We start from the raw sequence: 14,870 nt of genomic DNA on the forward strand, positions 1-14,870 counted from the left end.
CGTTGCTTGTTTGGTCTGCATATGTGCCATGAGTGATGAGTAACGTACTGCAAAGTCGAGTTAGTTGGTTTAGGTTAGGCTACATCGTGGACATTAAACGGGCACTGAGCAACGACATGGTGCAAGCATTCGATTTAGACAGCGTCTCTCCTGAGGAGAAAGTATGTCCTGAGGGTCAGTGAACAGGTAGGGGTGGGGCACGTGACAGTTCTAGGCCAATGGCTGTAGGGTTTTGTGGGATGGCAGGCTCTCATTGGCTGATGAGTTGGCGTATCAAGGCTGAATGAGGAAGGGGAGTAAAGAATACACTGGTGGATGGATGATAGGAGTGTCAGAGTTACGAACAAGAAGTGTGACGTGTCCGCTGGAAGTTACAAATAAAGAGAGAAGTTTCCTGTCGTCAATACACGAGGACGCTACAATATGAACGTGTTCACTGTTCAAATTCATTATTTGTCATTGAGTTGTGTTCAGTTCATCGTTCTCATAAAAGTGAATGTGTTCAATGAATTCGGTCTTTTGCGTTCGTTCATGCACAACACTGGAGATAAGTTGTGAGACAGTTTCATCTATTTTTCACTTGAAGGATCTTGAAAGAGAATCAGGCACGTTACAGCAACAAATGTGTGTGAGCATTGCGGTGGAGCTTTTGGACCAACACACAAAAAGGACAAGTGCAGCGTGTCTTAATGTATAAAGTTAAAGTTTTATTTTTATAGGCATACACTGTACATATCAGTAAACTCCATTTTGTTCATCTCTGTTGACAAAGATCTCATTTCAAAGTGGGAATTAATGTTTCAAAAATGAAGAACGGAGCGGATAACAAATCTGGACGTATAAAAAGAAGAAGACAAGATGATAAATGATATTTTACATTCACATGTGGGGGACTTGAATATTTGGTCAAACTTTTTGTTTTTCCCATTGTTTAAACCTTGCAGAAGTTACTCCTCCACACTGCTTCAGTCTTTTCTCTGTGTAGAAATACATTTGGCACTTGTATACGAGTTTTAAAGGAAGACATTTAATCTGTGATTCGTTCATTTGTCAATTACTTGCCTCGCAAGGTGTGACGGATTCAACATCACGTAAACATGATTCGAAATGTTGGATGTGCGCGTAGAGTACCAATCAGGAATAGGTTGGTGTGTTAAAATATGAAAAGAGGGGATGAGATCTCTTCACCATCGTCCACAGGCTACATTCAGTCAGTCGGTTTCTCGTCCGGTTGCCTATTTTTTTTTTTGTTGCAGAACAATGATATAAATGCACAATAACTTATTTTACCATAGAGATGTGGCGGAGAGGCCTGCCACTGACTGGGGTTCACAGGGGAACGCACCCGGTCAGGTTTCCTCTGAAGAGGGCAACACAACACTACGATACAGAGTGACTGTGTCTGACTGAAGCTAATGCTGTGGCTAACACGTTTAATGGTTTGATTATCCAAGAGACAGCACATGCATTTCACCGATCATCATCGGGTACGAAGTAAAAGCTTACGTTACGTGTCGAGGGGTCAAACAAAAGCCGGTCTATAAGCACAGTAACAAAACGGCTGAGAGAGATTAACACGCTGCATGATGGGTAATTGTCACCGCTTTGCTTTGACAAGATGTAACCGAAGAAAATGTGCAATGTGGATTAATAGTATTTCCACTGTTAATGGTTTTGTTTCATAAGCTTGGCGTGTACAGTCTTGCGGGGTTGGTGGGTATGTGGGGGGGGGGGGGGGGGGGGGGTAAGGAGGAGGCAGCAGCCGTCCTTGATGGTGGCGGTGAGGCGTCTGCAGAGCAGCTGCACCTGCAAACCATCAGGGAGGGACTGTCTATTTTTGGAAGTGCAGCGGGGAGGAGTGAGACAGTGAGGTTTTGGAAAAGTCGTCAGCCAGACGTGACACTGCAGAGAGGGTAAGAAGCGTTAGGGGCGACAGGCTCAGGAGGTTGCCGCCTGGTGCAGCTAGGTCGTCGCCACCTCCCTCTCTATCCCCACGTACTTGAGGGCGTCAGCTTGGCTGTATCTGTGGGAGGAAGAGGAAGAGGAAGCAAAGCGTCTTAAATATGCCACAACAGCAGAAAGTCACATGATCCCAGTATACATCTGCCTGTCTGTTTTTGCTTTGTCCTTCGTCTTTTACTTTGAAGCTGATGGAGAGTCACCAAAAGGCCTGTGACTCTACCTGTAGTCGAAGAAAAGCTCCTCTCCTTGCAGGATAGCTCGTTTGGCAAAGATCCCGATGCGATGGTCCCCGTTAACCATTACCACTGCAACGGCAAAACAAAGGAAAAGGTCACCAAGTCTTTTAATTCACGTTAGACGTCATAGCAGAACATGTGAGACGGCCTCACCTTTTGCGTAACAGTTGGGATTAACTGAATGATTTGCAAAGCGGATTTTGTTCCCCTTTCGTGTGGCGTCCACAACAAAGTCTACTGAGAGATACGCACAGAGTTTATGAAGGATTGCTTAACACACGGCAGGGATAGGGCGGGACTATATTACATTACATTACGTTTCATTTAGCTGAGGTTTTTATCCAAAGCGACTTGCAATATATAACAGAAAAGGGAGATTGAGGAATACTTGCCATTGTTCAAGTTGAAAAGGAAGCTGGACATGTATTTGTCGTAGATCCTGCCACGTCGGTCTGCCTCGTCCTGAGAGATCAGCTGCACACACACACACACACCCACACACCCACACACCCACACACACACACACACACACACACACAACGGTGTCATCTATCTGAAAGCTCGTAAGCAAAATGTCTTTAATATCTGACCAATCAGCGTGGCCTTGCCTCTCCGCAGTACTCTGAGATGAATTCATTCTTCTGAACAGCCTCTTTGATGAAGGTGCCCCACCCGGCGACATCCGATGGCGCCAGCAGCAGGTGCTAAAGAGGAACGACCAACATGAGTGACCTCAAACATGACGACAGATTATATATTTTTTAGCTGCTGTGACCTTCAAGTGTCCCCTTTGTACCTTTTTCAGGCCTCTCTGGATGCTGCAGTTCTTGCAGGAGACCACTTTGCTGTCCCACTGGTCCGCTGTCCCGCAGGTCATGCACAGATCTGGGTCGCACTCCCTCACAGCCAGGTAGCAGGGACACTGTTTGGTGTTACACTGAGTCTTGCACCTGCAGCCTGGGAAGCGGTTCTGGCCTGGAAAACATTCAGAGCCAGCGCTGCTCAGAAAGGGGCTATGCAGAAATATGATGCATGACTGGGCAGAACACAATTTGATTATGATGGATCAGTTCCATCTCCAAATGCAGCTGCAGCAGAGAAGAACAATGGCAGAGAGACTCAATGGAGACCTCTGCTGGCAGATATGCTGAAATATAATTTTGCAGAGTGTAACACAACACCCTCTTGGCAGATGACCACAACGATCAGGCAAGAAAAATCCAAAATGTCTTTTAAGGAGCCTCTGCTTGGTTAAAACCATCCACAGCAACAACTACAGGCAGCGCTTGTCTCCACTGCTGCGGCGCTGTAACCTCCCATGCTCAGCCTGTGTGAGCTTTGTGCGTCAGTATCATCGAGCACTGCTTAGCCGGAGCAGCCTGAGTCATGCTGATGTTGGAGATGAGGTTGTATATCAGGCGCAGAGCCTGACACATCCCTTTGATTCCCCTCCAAGTCTTTTAAAGCACGCACATGTGCGACCAGGGGCTGCTTCCTGTTTGGCCAAAGCTCTCCCCTGCTACGGGAAAAGGCGAGGTAACGTTCGGGTAAGGAGGAGGAGGCGGGGGGGGGAGGAGGGGGGGGGGAGGTGACTGGACCGCAAGTGATGCACAAATGGGGCAAAACCAAACCAAAGAAAATATGTTTACCTCTTCTTATCCCCGTTCTCTGGTTTAAGCTCCCTAGAGGGCAAAATCCAAAATGCATTCCTCCACCGTGTGGTCATTTTGGAAAACACAGTTCTGGGTCATTACTGCTGCAGCGAATGCCTCATTGTGAATGCAGCTCTGAGTTAAACAGACACCCACCTATCCCCGCCAGAGGACAGCTTCTCCTCTGACTGCTGCCAGAAGACTGCAGAATCGTTTTACATTCTGCTGCCCTGCTCTACTGTGGCCTGGCAAAAATAAATGAGGTTTTGAAAGCTACTGGGAGCTTCCAGTGGAAAATGTGGTGACAAACTATTTTCTTTTAGCCGCACCAGGGCCGAACAGGCTACTTCTCTGTGTCTGCTTCTTTGTGTTTGTGTAAAGGAAAGATGCGCATAATACGTGAGAGACAGGTGAAACAGAAAAGGTGACACTCACACTCGTGCTCACACTGACAGAACTTCTCGCAGAAGTTCTGGGTCATCACACAAGGGCAGGAGCTGTCGCACGGATGGTCGGGGTGGTCACATGGTTGGTAGTTGTACACCTGATTGGAGGAGTTATCTGGAGCAACAGAGGACAAAACCCTCAGACTGGCACAGAAAGCCGGTTTGTGTTTCAGAGGGCAGTGTAGTAAAAGTCACACGGGGATAATTCAGTGGGGGAGGAACGCACCTTTCTTCAGCTGGATCTTCGCCCATAACCTGCAACATCAGACAAACACCAGGGGGAGGAGTTATGTGAGAATCCTGTTCCACACTTGCTCACTTTTCATCTTCTGAAGACACCAAAGTATTAATTTGATAAGGAAAACGTAATTAAATGTAATTTCTTTTTCATCCTGCCTGTGTTTCCTTTTCTTCTTTTGGGGCAAGATGCCTCCGTCCTCTAAAGGAACCCGATGGATCAGGACCTCCTTCACTGCGAACTCGTACACCTGGGGGGGGGGGGTTAAAGGTCATGAAACAACATCACACGGAAACGTTAGGTTACTGCTGTGAAGTAATTTGGTTCCCTTTATTCTAATGAGGTTGTGTAATTTACCGCTCAAGCTGAAAAGCACATTGTCTCGATTACGCCACACAACACCCCCCCCCCCCCTCCAACCATCCTCTGTTATCAAATCTCCACTGCAGAGGCCAAAAATACACAAACATCTGCAGGGACACACACAAACACACACACACACACACACACACACACACACACACAACATCTCCTTGCTGCCAAAACCCGGATTTGGCCTCTTCCCGGAGATGCAGACAGACATAATGATGCAGCTGGTTTTAGCATTTCCACTTGATTAAGAAGTGGGCGGGGTGTTCTGGACATACAGAGGGATGATGGACAGGCTTTTACGTGTGTCAAAGACATATACATTTTTTTTCAGCTGCACTGAGCTGAGCAGTTTTTTGAAAAAGCGCTCCGAGATCTGTAATATGTTATGTAATATGAGCGTATGAGAGACGTCACATCTGGAACGCATCCCTGTTTATGGTGCCACATGCCATTCTCTCTCTAGTCCGCCCAATTATCCACATCATAAAACCACACGCACAGGATGCATGTCATTACACTCGCACTGACGCAAACGCAACGGAAATCAGCGGCGCAAGTTTTGTATTGTACCGTGTTTCAAAACCACTACGCATCCCTTTCATTATCAGTCATTTTCCACCGTTTATTTAACAACAAGTAAAGCAACTGATTTCTCATAAAACCTCTCGCTTCTACTTTCTATTCCCTTGTTTGAATTGAGATTCCTTTTCTGTTTCTGCTCGACTGAGGCTTTGAGAATCTTTAATATCTATCTCCAGCCCTTTTCTCGTTCCAGCATATGGCGTTTTAAAGAGGAACTCGCCACGTATTTACACATCAAAGTGCGTTTTCAGGTCTTGGGGAGTATTATTGCTCTATGTGAAAACAGCTGAATAAAGCTTTTTTTTTGCTCCTGAGGGAACTGAAAAAAGTATTTTTTCTCAAGTGACGACACTTGATCTTTTCTCTCCAGTTGCCAAAATGTTCTCGCTGTGGGAACTGTTTGGTTTCTCTATAAAATGTTAAGGTCTCGAACTTCCAATACAAAAATGCTTTGAGACGCTTAACTAGATATTTGTAGACTGCTCCTCATTACTGCCTCGTCAAGGCTAAACTATAACACACCTGATCCAGCTCCTTAAGTGTTGGCAGTCAACTTGCATTGTGGGTAATGTAGGCACCAGGTTTCGACAAGGTTATAGAGGTGGAATGAGAAGACTCTTGAGAAGACTCTTTTGCACAAACTATGTGTTTCAGTGGCAATAAATAAAGTGTGAAGGGAAAATCTCAACTTAAAACTTAAAAACCAAAAAAACTGGATTTGCTTGGATCTATGTCATACAGTAATAACAAAGATGTATGAACACAGCAAAGTAATTGTTTCTCTTTGGGCCAGGGGAAACAAGTTGACATGGGAAAACCGAAAAACGTGCAGACGTTTCACCTCCTTGCAGCTCTTGGTACCGATGAGACGCGCGATGGAGCAGAAGTTGTTGAAATACGTGCCGTGCAGGACCCTGAACAGCGACTCCTCCGCCCCGCTCCACTGGACCACACAGCACGGCTGCTGCTCGCCGTCATCATCCCCTGGACACGGCTTGGTGGGAGTCTGGCACCGTGAATGACTCTCTGTTTCGCACAAACACACACACACACACACACGTAGATATACACACAAAAACAAACGTCAGTATTACTAACTAACTACTCTCGGCAGACAGTTTGTTTCATATTTTTGGAACCTGCCCACATGCAGCAGCACACGCAATCACTTTTCAATTCCTTGGTCTAGGCAGCTTTTATCTGCACGCACACACACACACACGCACACATACAGACGCACACACACACACGCGCACACACACACACGCGCGCGCACAGACAAACAGACTCACACACAGGCACGCGCACACACACATGCGCGCACACACAAACAGACGCACACACAGGCACGCGCACACACACACACACACGCGCACACACACACACAAACACACACAGTACACGGTACACAGTCCTCAAAGGACCATGGGCTTTGATTGAGCTTTTTGGGATATTCAGGACTGATGCTTGCACACCCACAGCTCGAGGCAGAGAGCCTAATGTTGCTTGGCAACAGGCAGAATGCAGCATTGCTGCGGCCACATGCTCCACCACACAGAGTATCTTTATTAATCTGCTCAACAATCTGTTTTTTTCCACATTATCTCAAAACGTGTGAGAGAGAGAGAGTCTGCTGAGTCACCGGCGAAGAGCGTGAGCGGCTTCCAAAACTAACAGGGACTCCGAGTGAGGCACTGACGGCACAGAGAGACGACCTGAGAGCTCCGGGAGGGAGGGCAGAATAAAGATAAAGATCCACAGGAGATCGCTCTTATTTCCCTCCCACTGCTCACCACATGCAGATGTCAATAGAAATTAAAGAGGAAGAGAAAAAAGGGCCACAGTAAGAGAGGGGAGGGGGGAGCAAAGTGTTTATGTTGGGTCTGAAGCAGGCAAAACTAATGTTTGGTTTATTTTGCTTGGCAAGCGAAAGCTGATATTGAGAGGGGATGGAAGAGGGGGGCCGGACGGAGCAGGATATGACTTGAAAGCTATCATCCCCGGCCAAATTTCACTTTTCTGAAGAGCTGCAGTCAGCCTGCCAGAAAGGGGGACTATGCGGGGAAGTCATATGATGCAGCCACTCACAGAGTCATACAGTGACTCAGAGTCTCAGTAACACCTGAAAACAACTGTGCCTATAGTGTGTGGAAATACACAGCACAGAACCTTTAATGCATTATAACAAGCATTAGTGAATCATTCACTTTTAGGTGTGAAAATAGAAGTCTCATAATGACAGATTCTTCAGTACAAGTAAATACTGCACTGTATCTTCAAGTCTACAGCATAAGAACCGAACTAAAACCTGTTTTTCCGTTGCTTGTGTAAGTTTCATGTCTAGACAAAGCACCTGATGGTTTCAAAAGCAGCTCCCGAATGTGTTCTCTTGTGAGATCTGAGTCCTGTACCTGAGGAGGAGGTGGTCTCATGGTCACTGTCGCCCCCTTTGCCCTCCTCAGTGGACCCGGATGGTCCGGGACAGCTGGACACGGTGGAACGCTGCTGCTTCCGACATCGGCGAGACCTCTGGGGCCGTACCATATTCTGATCCACAAACTCTTTAGCCCCTTTCTTCAGAGGAGTAGGTGGTAGGGAGAGACAAAAACAAACATGACAAAGAGTAAACAATGACAACATCGCTGAAGAGAATGCATGGACAGGTTGCAGGATTGTGGGCGTGGCATACCTGCAGCAGAAAGCAATCTGCACCACATGGCTCAGTCACCATGCGGATCTCCTTAGTCTTCCTCTTGTAAACATTGGGCGTAGCATGAAAAGCTAAAAGAAAAGAAGACAACGATATATTCTGTTTTATATATTGCAACTGTCCACAGTGAACCTCAAAGTGTAATCAGAGCTAAAATCTCAGGGAATCACAAAAAATGAATTTGCAGGAGAATTGATAATAGACACAACAGAAGCCATTACGGTGTAGGAAACAGTCGTATTTGAAGCAGCGTCTGCAGAAGAGTGTGTGGAAGGAGTGTAAGGACTGCTCCCGCTGCACCGACTTTGCAAAGGGTCCGTCCAGGTTGGGGGTGCAAAGTGGGGGCAGCTTCACCAGGCTGGGGGGCTCGAGGAGGTCCTTGTACCTGCGATGGCGACAGGGAACAACTTTCAGCCCGTGATACGTATGCTCATTTGAAGTTGATGTCTCTTAACATAAAGCTCTTTCAGATGCTGATGCAAGTGCTCCTTTGAGTCAGGGAGCCTGAGAGCGAGCCGCCATTATTACTTTCCTCCCCGACGGCTCGCGTCGCCATGGTGACCTCTAAGCAACGGGCCCGTTCGGCATTGTGAGCGCCGACCGGCGGTTTCACTTCGCTTTTCTTACTTTTCTTTCAGCTCCTCTGTGGTGCCCTTGTACGGGAACATGGAGGCAATGGCCATAAATATCTTATCGTTGGGGATCTTCCTGCTGCCGCACAAGTCCCTCACTATTAGGAGACAAGATAATAAGGGAGCAGAGTTGGACCACAATTCAGATTCACAAATACTTTTACACATTTTTGCAAAGGAGCCGAGGGTTTCCCGGTTCTTAAGGCTGTTCAGCGTTAACATGCTCTGAAGGCAGCTCTCGTGAGAACAGTGTAGTTGTCTTTTTTTTTCCGTGTGTTTTTTCATGGTCCCTTCAATCGTGCACTGGGTTTGACCGAGTGCTCGGGTGTGCTTCAATTTCACTATCCCTTAGTGTTGCAAGTGTTTGTGTGTAGTCCAGTTTCTAATAAAGCCGGGAACAAGAGGTCATTCAATTGTGTAATTAGAGACGGGACATATCAGTGTCATGAACAAACAAGTTCCCTCAAACACACACACACACACACACACACACACACACACACAGAGTGCCCATGCTGGGACACAGTGGTTGCTTTAGAGTAAACAATGCCAGCTCAAGTGCTGTTGGGACAGGACGACCTTGCGGCAGCTGTACAGTGTTGCAAGAGGAACAGTGTCGCCCTTGTTCGCGCTGCCGCCCTCTCGTGTGAACTCACCCTCCGTCGTGCTCCTCCTCTTCCTCTTGACGAACGCCACGGCCCCCGCTTTGGTCTCCTCCGAACCCTCCGCCGAGCTCCTCCTCATGGCCCTCTCCTCCTCCTTCTTCCCCACCGCCTCCACCACGGCCAGGGCCACCGCCTCCTCCTCTTCCTCCTCCTCGTGGTCCGAGTACTGGCTCAAGGCCTCCACCAGCTCTTTGAAGACCTCGTCGCTGATGAAACCGCCCTCTGGGACACGACATGTGAGAAGGAATGACACAGCGTGAACCTTCGATATAACCCCCAACAGGCTTCCAGAACCAAAGCTACATCATTAGCATATAATGAACCCAAATGAGGTACATCCGAGCTTGAGGGGACACACACCTCTGTCCCCATGCACGCCATCGTAGTTGTCGATGAGCTCCTCCAGGAAGGCCTCGTCCTGTTCCAGCACCTCGTCGCCCATGTAGGGGATGTTGTGAAGGAACGTCTCGTCCTCCACCTAGGACGCAAAAACTCCCATCAAGACAGGTACGTGACGCTCTTTCATTGTCAAAATAAAGCGTTTATGGAACTAGGGAAAATCCACTTGTACATCGGTGACGGTTGATTTTCAACATCTTCCAAATAGGAATCAGGTGAATAAGGGCAATATTGTGAAACAAATATTGTGAAATACTGTGACTGCATCGCCTGCATCACAATGTGGTTTACTTCATACCATGAAGTTGTGCTGCAGAGGCGACCAGGAGTACATGAAGGGGATTCCTGCCACTGTGGACAGGGGCCTCATGGCGATGGCTTGAGCTTTGAATCCTGGGAAGCCAAACTCCACCGTGCACATCTGTAAAAGAAGAACGGTTAGGGACCAGACACTAGAACAATCCTCTGCAATCTTATTACTATGTAACAGGGGAAGATAAACCCAGTAAACCCAGTATAGCCCGAACCTGGCAGCACGTGGGAAGCGAATGATGCCGTCATACTCTCGGCTTGTTATATCATGAGCTCCTACAGAGTCACATACCATACCATCAGTTTCTGACACACAGCTTGATTTTCGTGCAACATCTGACAGGCAGGTGGGAATGAGAGCAGAGCAGTAGAGCTGGTGAAGTGGACTCAGCGCGATGGACATGACACTCATGTAAAAACAATAATAGACATGACTAGAATGGAGCTCAGTCGAGTGCACACCACTGCTGAGGCCCAACACTCTCCTTTATGAAACCGCGTTTAAATTCACTAGATCCAGATATTCATTTGGATTTGCAGAGCATTCTATAAATATCTGTCTCTGACACGTACTCGATTTTTCCATCACGATCCATGAATTATTTTCAGAGAAATCAATGAAAACGTTGAAAAATGGCCATACATTACATTACAAAAAAATCCTGCATCCACCCAACATTTCTTGGGTCATGCGCCAACCCTCCACAGGATATAATGATTATTGGTCGAGTAGTTTTTGCATAATCTTAGAATCAAGCGATACGAAGGCATACAGTAACCTCCTTGGTGGAGGTAATAACTAGTTGACCCTGACCTGCTGGTGTAGGAAGATGATGTCTGAACTGTAGAGTGCAGGCAGGAGGATGGTATTTAAAAGATTGTGATGCAACAGATATTATTACACCCTCTTCAGCACACACACACACACACACACACACACAGATGCGCACACACCTTTTTTCCGGCCATAGCTCCACCGGAAGTGGACAGAGGTGTGGGCTGAATCCTGAGCTTGGACCACTCTGTGTTCAGGAGATTCGTCTGCCGCTCGATCTTCTGTCTGTTGGACACGAACAGGCTCTAAAAAAACACAAACAGAACAAAGCAAATGTCACACTTTTGTTTTTTTTATGGCACCGGGCACATAAACAAACACTGCGAGTGCTGCATATAAAAAACACACACCTCCTGCAAGGAACCGTGCAAACAGTAACAAACCAAACCGTTATATGGGGATGTGTCTCTAACTGCGCTCACCCACCTTGACCTCCTCTGCTTTTTTAAGGCGTTTTAATTGGCGCAGGCGCATATACTCGGACTTGACCCTCCGCCTCCACTCCAGCAAGCTGCGAGAGTTGGCGAGGGAGGAAGGCTGAGGTCTTGGGGGTGCTGGGGCGGCACCAGTGGCAGGGACTGGGTCTGTGGCAGCTGCATCCTCCATGATGCTTAAAAAAAAAAAGAATAAGACAAGAGATGCTGTGTGGTTAAAAAATCCAACATCACCGGGGACAGGCTGCACGGGCATTAGGTGCTGAGGTCAACGACAGATTTTTTGTAATCGCAAAAAGTTGAATGGGAACAATATCAGGAAAACTTTAAGTAATTTTCAATAGTATTTGGTCCTCTGACAACACTTTATAAAGTAGTAATTTGACTGTTTTAACCAGCAATTGTCAATTACTTTAACAGCCTACAGATAGCTGTGTTAATATTATTATTATCATAATAATAATAACTTTATTTCTATAGCACTTATCTGAACAAGGTAAAAGAACTTTACCAAACACAGGGGGGTAAAAGAGAACAAAACAAGACACTTAACACAATAAACACAACATAATAAACAGCATAAATCCTTAATATAAAAATATAAAAAAACAACTACCTGATCAAAACACTTTAATTTAAGTAGTTGGTATTAAAGATGGTAACAAGCTGTAATTAAATGACGATAAGTAGGATGCTCTTTTCCTTTCTGCTTCTCACTGATGCAAAACTTCCCCTTTCACTCAAACTGGAAGTCTGTTCCAAACAGCGCCCCCCACTGTTGGCAAAACAAAACTGACATCTCGTGTTTTTCCACACACAGGTGCTTTAAACGGTTCAGAGTCTCCATCTTCCTCTTCGTCATCGGTTTCTAATGTAACGGTGATGATAAGCAAACGGACACACAACGCGCACATGAATAAATAAAGTGTGAGTGCGTGTGAAAGCACGGGGCGGGGGGGGGGCATCCACATTGCTCAGGAGTGGGCGTGCCTCCCCACAAAACCAGCACGAAGCGGAGCAGAAAAAGTGCGTAGTAACAGTTTTCACGCGTTTCACGCTCTCCTCAGAGAACACGAACTTCTCTGCGGGAGCCGACGCTCGATCGGAAATAAGTGTGCGGGTCAATAAGAACCGAGCGGGGGAAGCTGCTCCCCTGCGCGTCTCTACTCTCTCCCACCTCCTGGACTGACGATCCGTGCGCACACGTTTTCAGCCTCAGCTCAGGAAAGTGCGCTGCGTCCCGAAGCAGCAGCAGCAGCAGCAGCAGCAGCAGCAGCAGATCCGTGCAGCAGCACTGTGTCCATCCAGATGTGCGACACTTTAAACAGCGCGATCGCAGCACATTACCGCAGCGTCTCCCCCCGTGTCCACCCAGTGTCGCAGTTATTAAATACCTCCAAATCCACGTCGTGCGTCCTGCTTGCGCCTGCAGCGAGTCTCCCCCCCCTCCTCTTCCTCCTGCTCCTGCTCCTCTCTCTCTCTCTCTCTCTGTAGCCGAGGGATCCGGGGCGGTTAAACGCGGTTATTCACCGTGGATCTGACGCAGGAACCCTCGGGATCTCTCGGAGAAAAGCAGCCCGTCCATCCAGGGGCATGGTGCCGCCGGAGCGTGTTGTTGTTGTCGCCTGCGAATAGCTGCGCACTTGGCTCAACCCGAGCAGCAGGGTGACGTCTTTATTGTGATCACAGCCTTTCCCCAGCCCGCGAGGATTTATTACTCTTCTGCGTCCTGGGAATAAAAAAAAAAAAAAGATGAGAAAAAAGTAGCGTAGCGTGGCGGAGCGGCCGCGGTGCACACATTCACACACACACACAACACAAACACACACACATACACACACAGGCACGCACGTACAGGATCTGATGCAACTGTGCGTCCGCGTAGTAAAGAGCTAGATCGCCATTTAAATACTGCGTTAGCTCTCTGGGTGCTTTTTTTTTTTTTTTTTGGTCGGCATGTGATCCCCTCTCGGATGAGTCACGTCGGGACACTCACGGGGTGAGGCAGAGTGAGACACGCGCTAAAAATACATAAAACCGTGCTATATCGATTTTATAATGATAATTTTTAATTGAAAGACTAAAATAACCCTCATTATAAATATAATAGGCGCATTCACTTGAGAGTACATCCTGTATTACAGTTATCTAGTATGATCGTTTAAACTGATTATTATAGGTTACAAACTGACCAATAGTTTTCTAACATTCCTGCAGACCTCTACGCTCTGTCGGACGGTAAACAGCTCAGTTGTACTTCCGCTCTCTGCCTCCCGGGGGCGCTCGACACGTTTTACCCAGGATGAGGCTCCTCAGGCCACTGATGCTGTCACCAATGACTGCTTCACGTGCAATACGAATTCACAGAACTCGAGGTGGAAACATGGCATGAAAGTACTTCTTGCAACAAAAAGGAGAATTATATAAATGCAGAATTGATATTGAAATATACGATTTGAAATCCTTTGTGCAGATGATGAACACGTAAAGTACTCATCGAGTTCGATGGAGCACATTTTAGTTCTTTAACCTTATTATGACCTATACCATACGACCTATAATAAAGCTAATTGTACACATAATTACACTAAAATATAAATACCAATTTTCTTTAACAGGTCAGGATGCTCACAGTTTGTGCCACTGCACAGATACAGAAGTTGATACTTTCCCCAGCTGAAATTTAAGTCCAGCAAATGTATCTAATCAATATTTGTAACAGAAAAGCCTACGATGTAACTATATTTGTATTTATTAATGTGCATTCATTAAGGATACAAATGATTTGGAATGCAAATTTATATAAGTGTTCTAATTCATTTTCATTGAATACCTGTTTGTAAACCAACCTAGATTTAGGGGTTACCACAGTAGGAATTATAGTAGTAACATTACATTACATTACATGTCATTTGGCCAACGCTTTTATCCAAAGCGACTTACAATTAGTGTGGGGGGCATTTTTTAGGGGTTCAGTATCTTGCCCAAGGACACTTCGGCATGCAGATGGGGAAGAGTGGGGATTGACCCAGCAACCTGCTTGTTTGAGGACATCCACTCTACCCCCTAGGCCACACCGCCCGTTGACAAATACAATTACAAACACTTATATTTGATCACATTACAACACGTATAAACCACTTATAACATGCTTATATACTGCTCATTACTGCCAAATAGGGGGGCTAAAATGAAAGCATTGCATAATATACATAAAGGTTTATTAATGCATAAGTACACATGGGTGCGTTGATAAACAAACCTATATTCACTCTTCACATAGATACATCTTTTCCCGTTCTATAGAAATTCTTTGGGGTATTACCATATGACTTATTAGCCTTCTGCCGTTCTACGATCTTAACAAAAATAACACATTTTTAAGGATATTTTGA

At 46.4% G+C, this 14,870-nt stretch overlaps 1 protein-coding gene across 5 annotated transcripts; it reads right to left on the minus strand.

Moving 5' to 3' along the window:
- Positions 1 to 686: 686 nt before the first annotated feature.
- ezh1 (enhancer of zeste 1 polycomb repressive complex 2 subunit) lies at positions 687 to 13,405 on the minus strand. Of its 5 annotated transcripts, XM_062407446.1 has the most exons (21): positions 13,331 to 13,405; positions 13,006 to 13,204; positions 11,468 to 11,651; positions 11,161 to 11,286; positions 10,193 to 10,315; positions 9,856 to 9,973; positions 9,487 to 9,717; positions 8,826 to 8,928; positions 8,420 to 8,583; positions 8,178 to 8,269; positions 7,900 to 8,062; positions 6,330 to 6,514; positions 4,693 to 4,784; positions 4,523 to 4,551; positions 4,286 to 4,411; positions 2,995 to 3,173; positions 2,807 to 2,902; positions 2,591 to 2,672; positions 2,352 to 2,435; positions 2,183 to 2,267; positions 687 to 2,023 (listed from the first exon to the last, which is right to left on the minus strand). In XM_062407446.1, exons 2-21 carry the CDS (start codon positions 13,068 to 13,070, stop codon positions 1,963 to 1,965), a joined length of 2,388 nt encoding a protein of 795 aa, XP_062263430.1. In that variant the 5' UTR covers positions 13,071 to 13,204; positions 13,331 to 13,405; the 3' UTR covers positions 687 to 1,962. The 5 variants fall into 5 exon arrangements, with proteins under 5 accessions (XP_062263430.1, XP_062263433.1, XP_062263431.1 ...); XM_062407449.1 differs by having other exon boundaries at positions 2,141 to 2,267; positions 13,006 to 13,372; XM_062407447.1 differs by having other exon boundaries at positions 2,352 to 2,432; positions 13,006 to 13,370.
- Positions 13,406 to 14,870: the final 1,465 nt, after the last annotated feature.

This window comes from Platichthys flesus, chromosome 16 (genome assembly GCF_949316205.1).
Source record: "Platichthys flesus chromosome 16, fPlaFle2.1, whole genome shotgun sequence".
NCBI classification, from domain to species: domain Eukaryota; kingdom Metazoa; phylum Chordata; class Actinopteri; order Pleuronectiformes; family Pleuronectidae; genus Platichthys; species Platichthys flesus.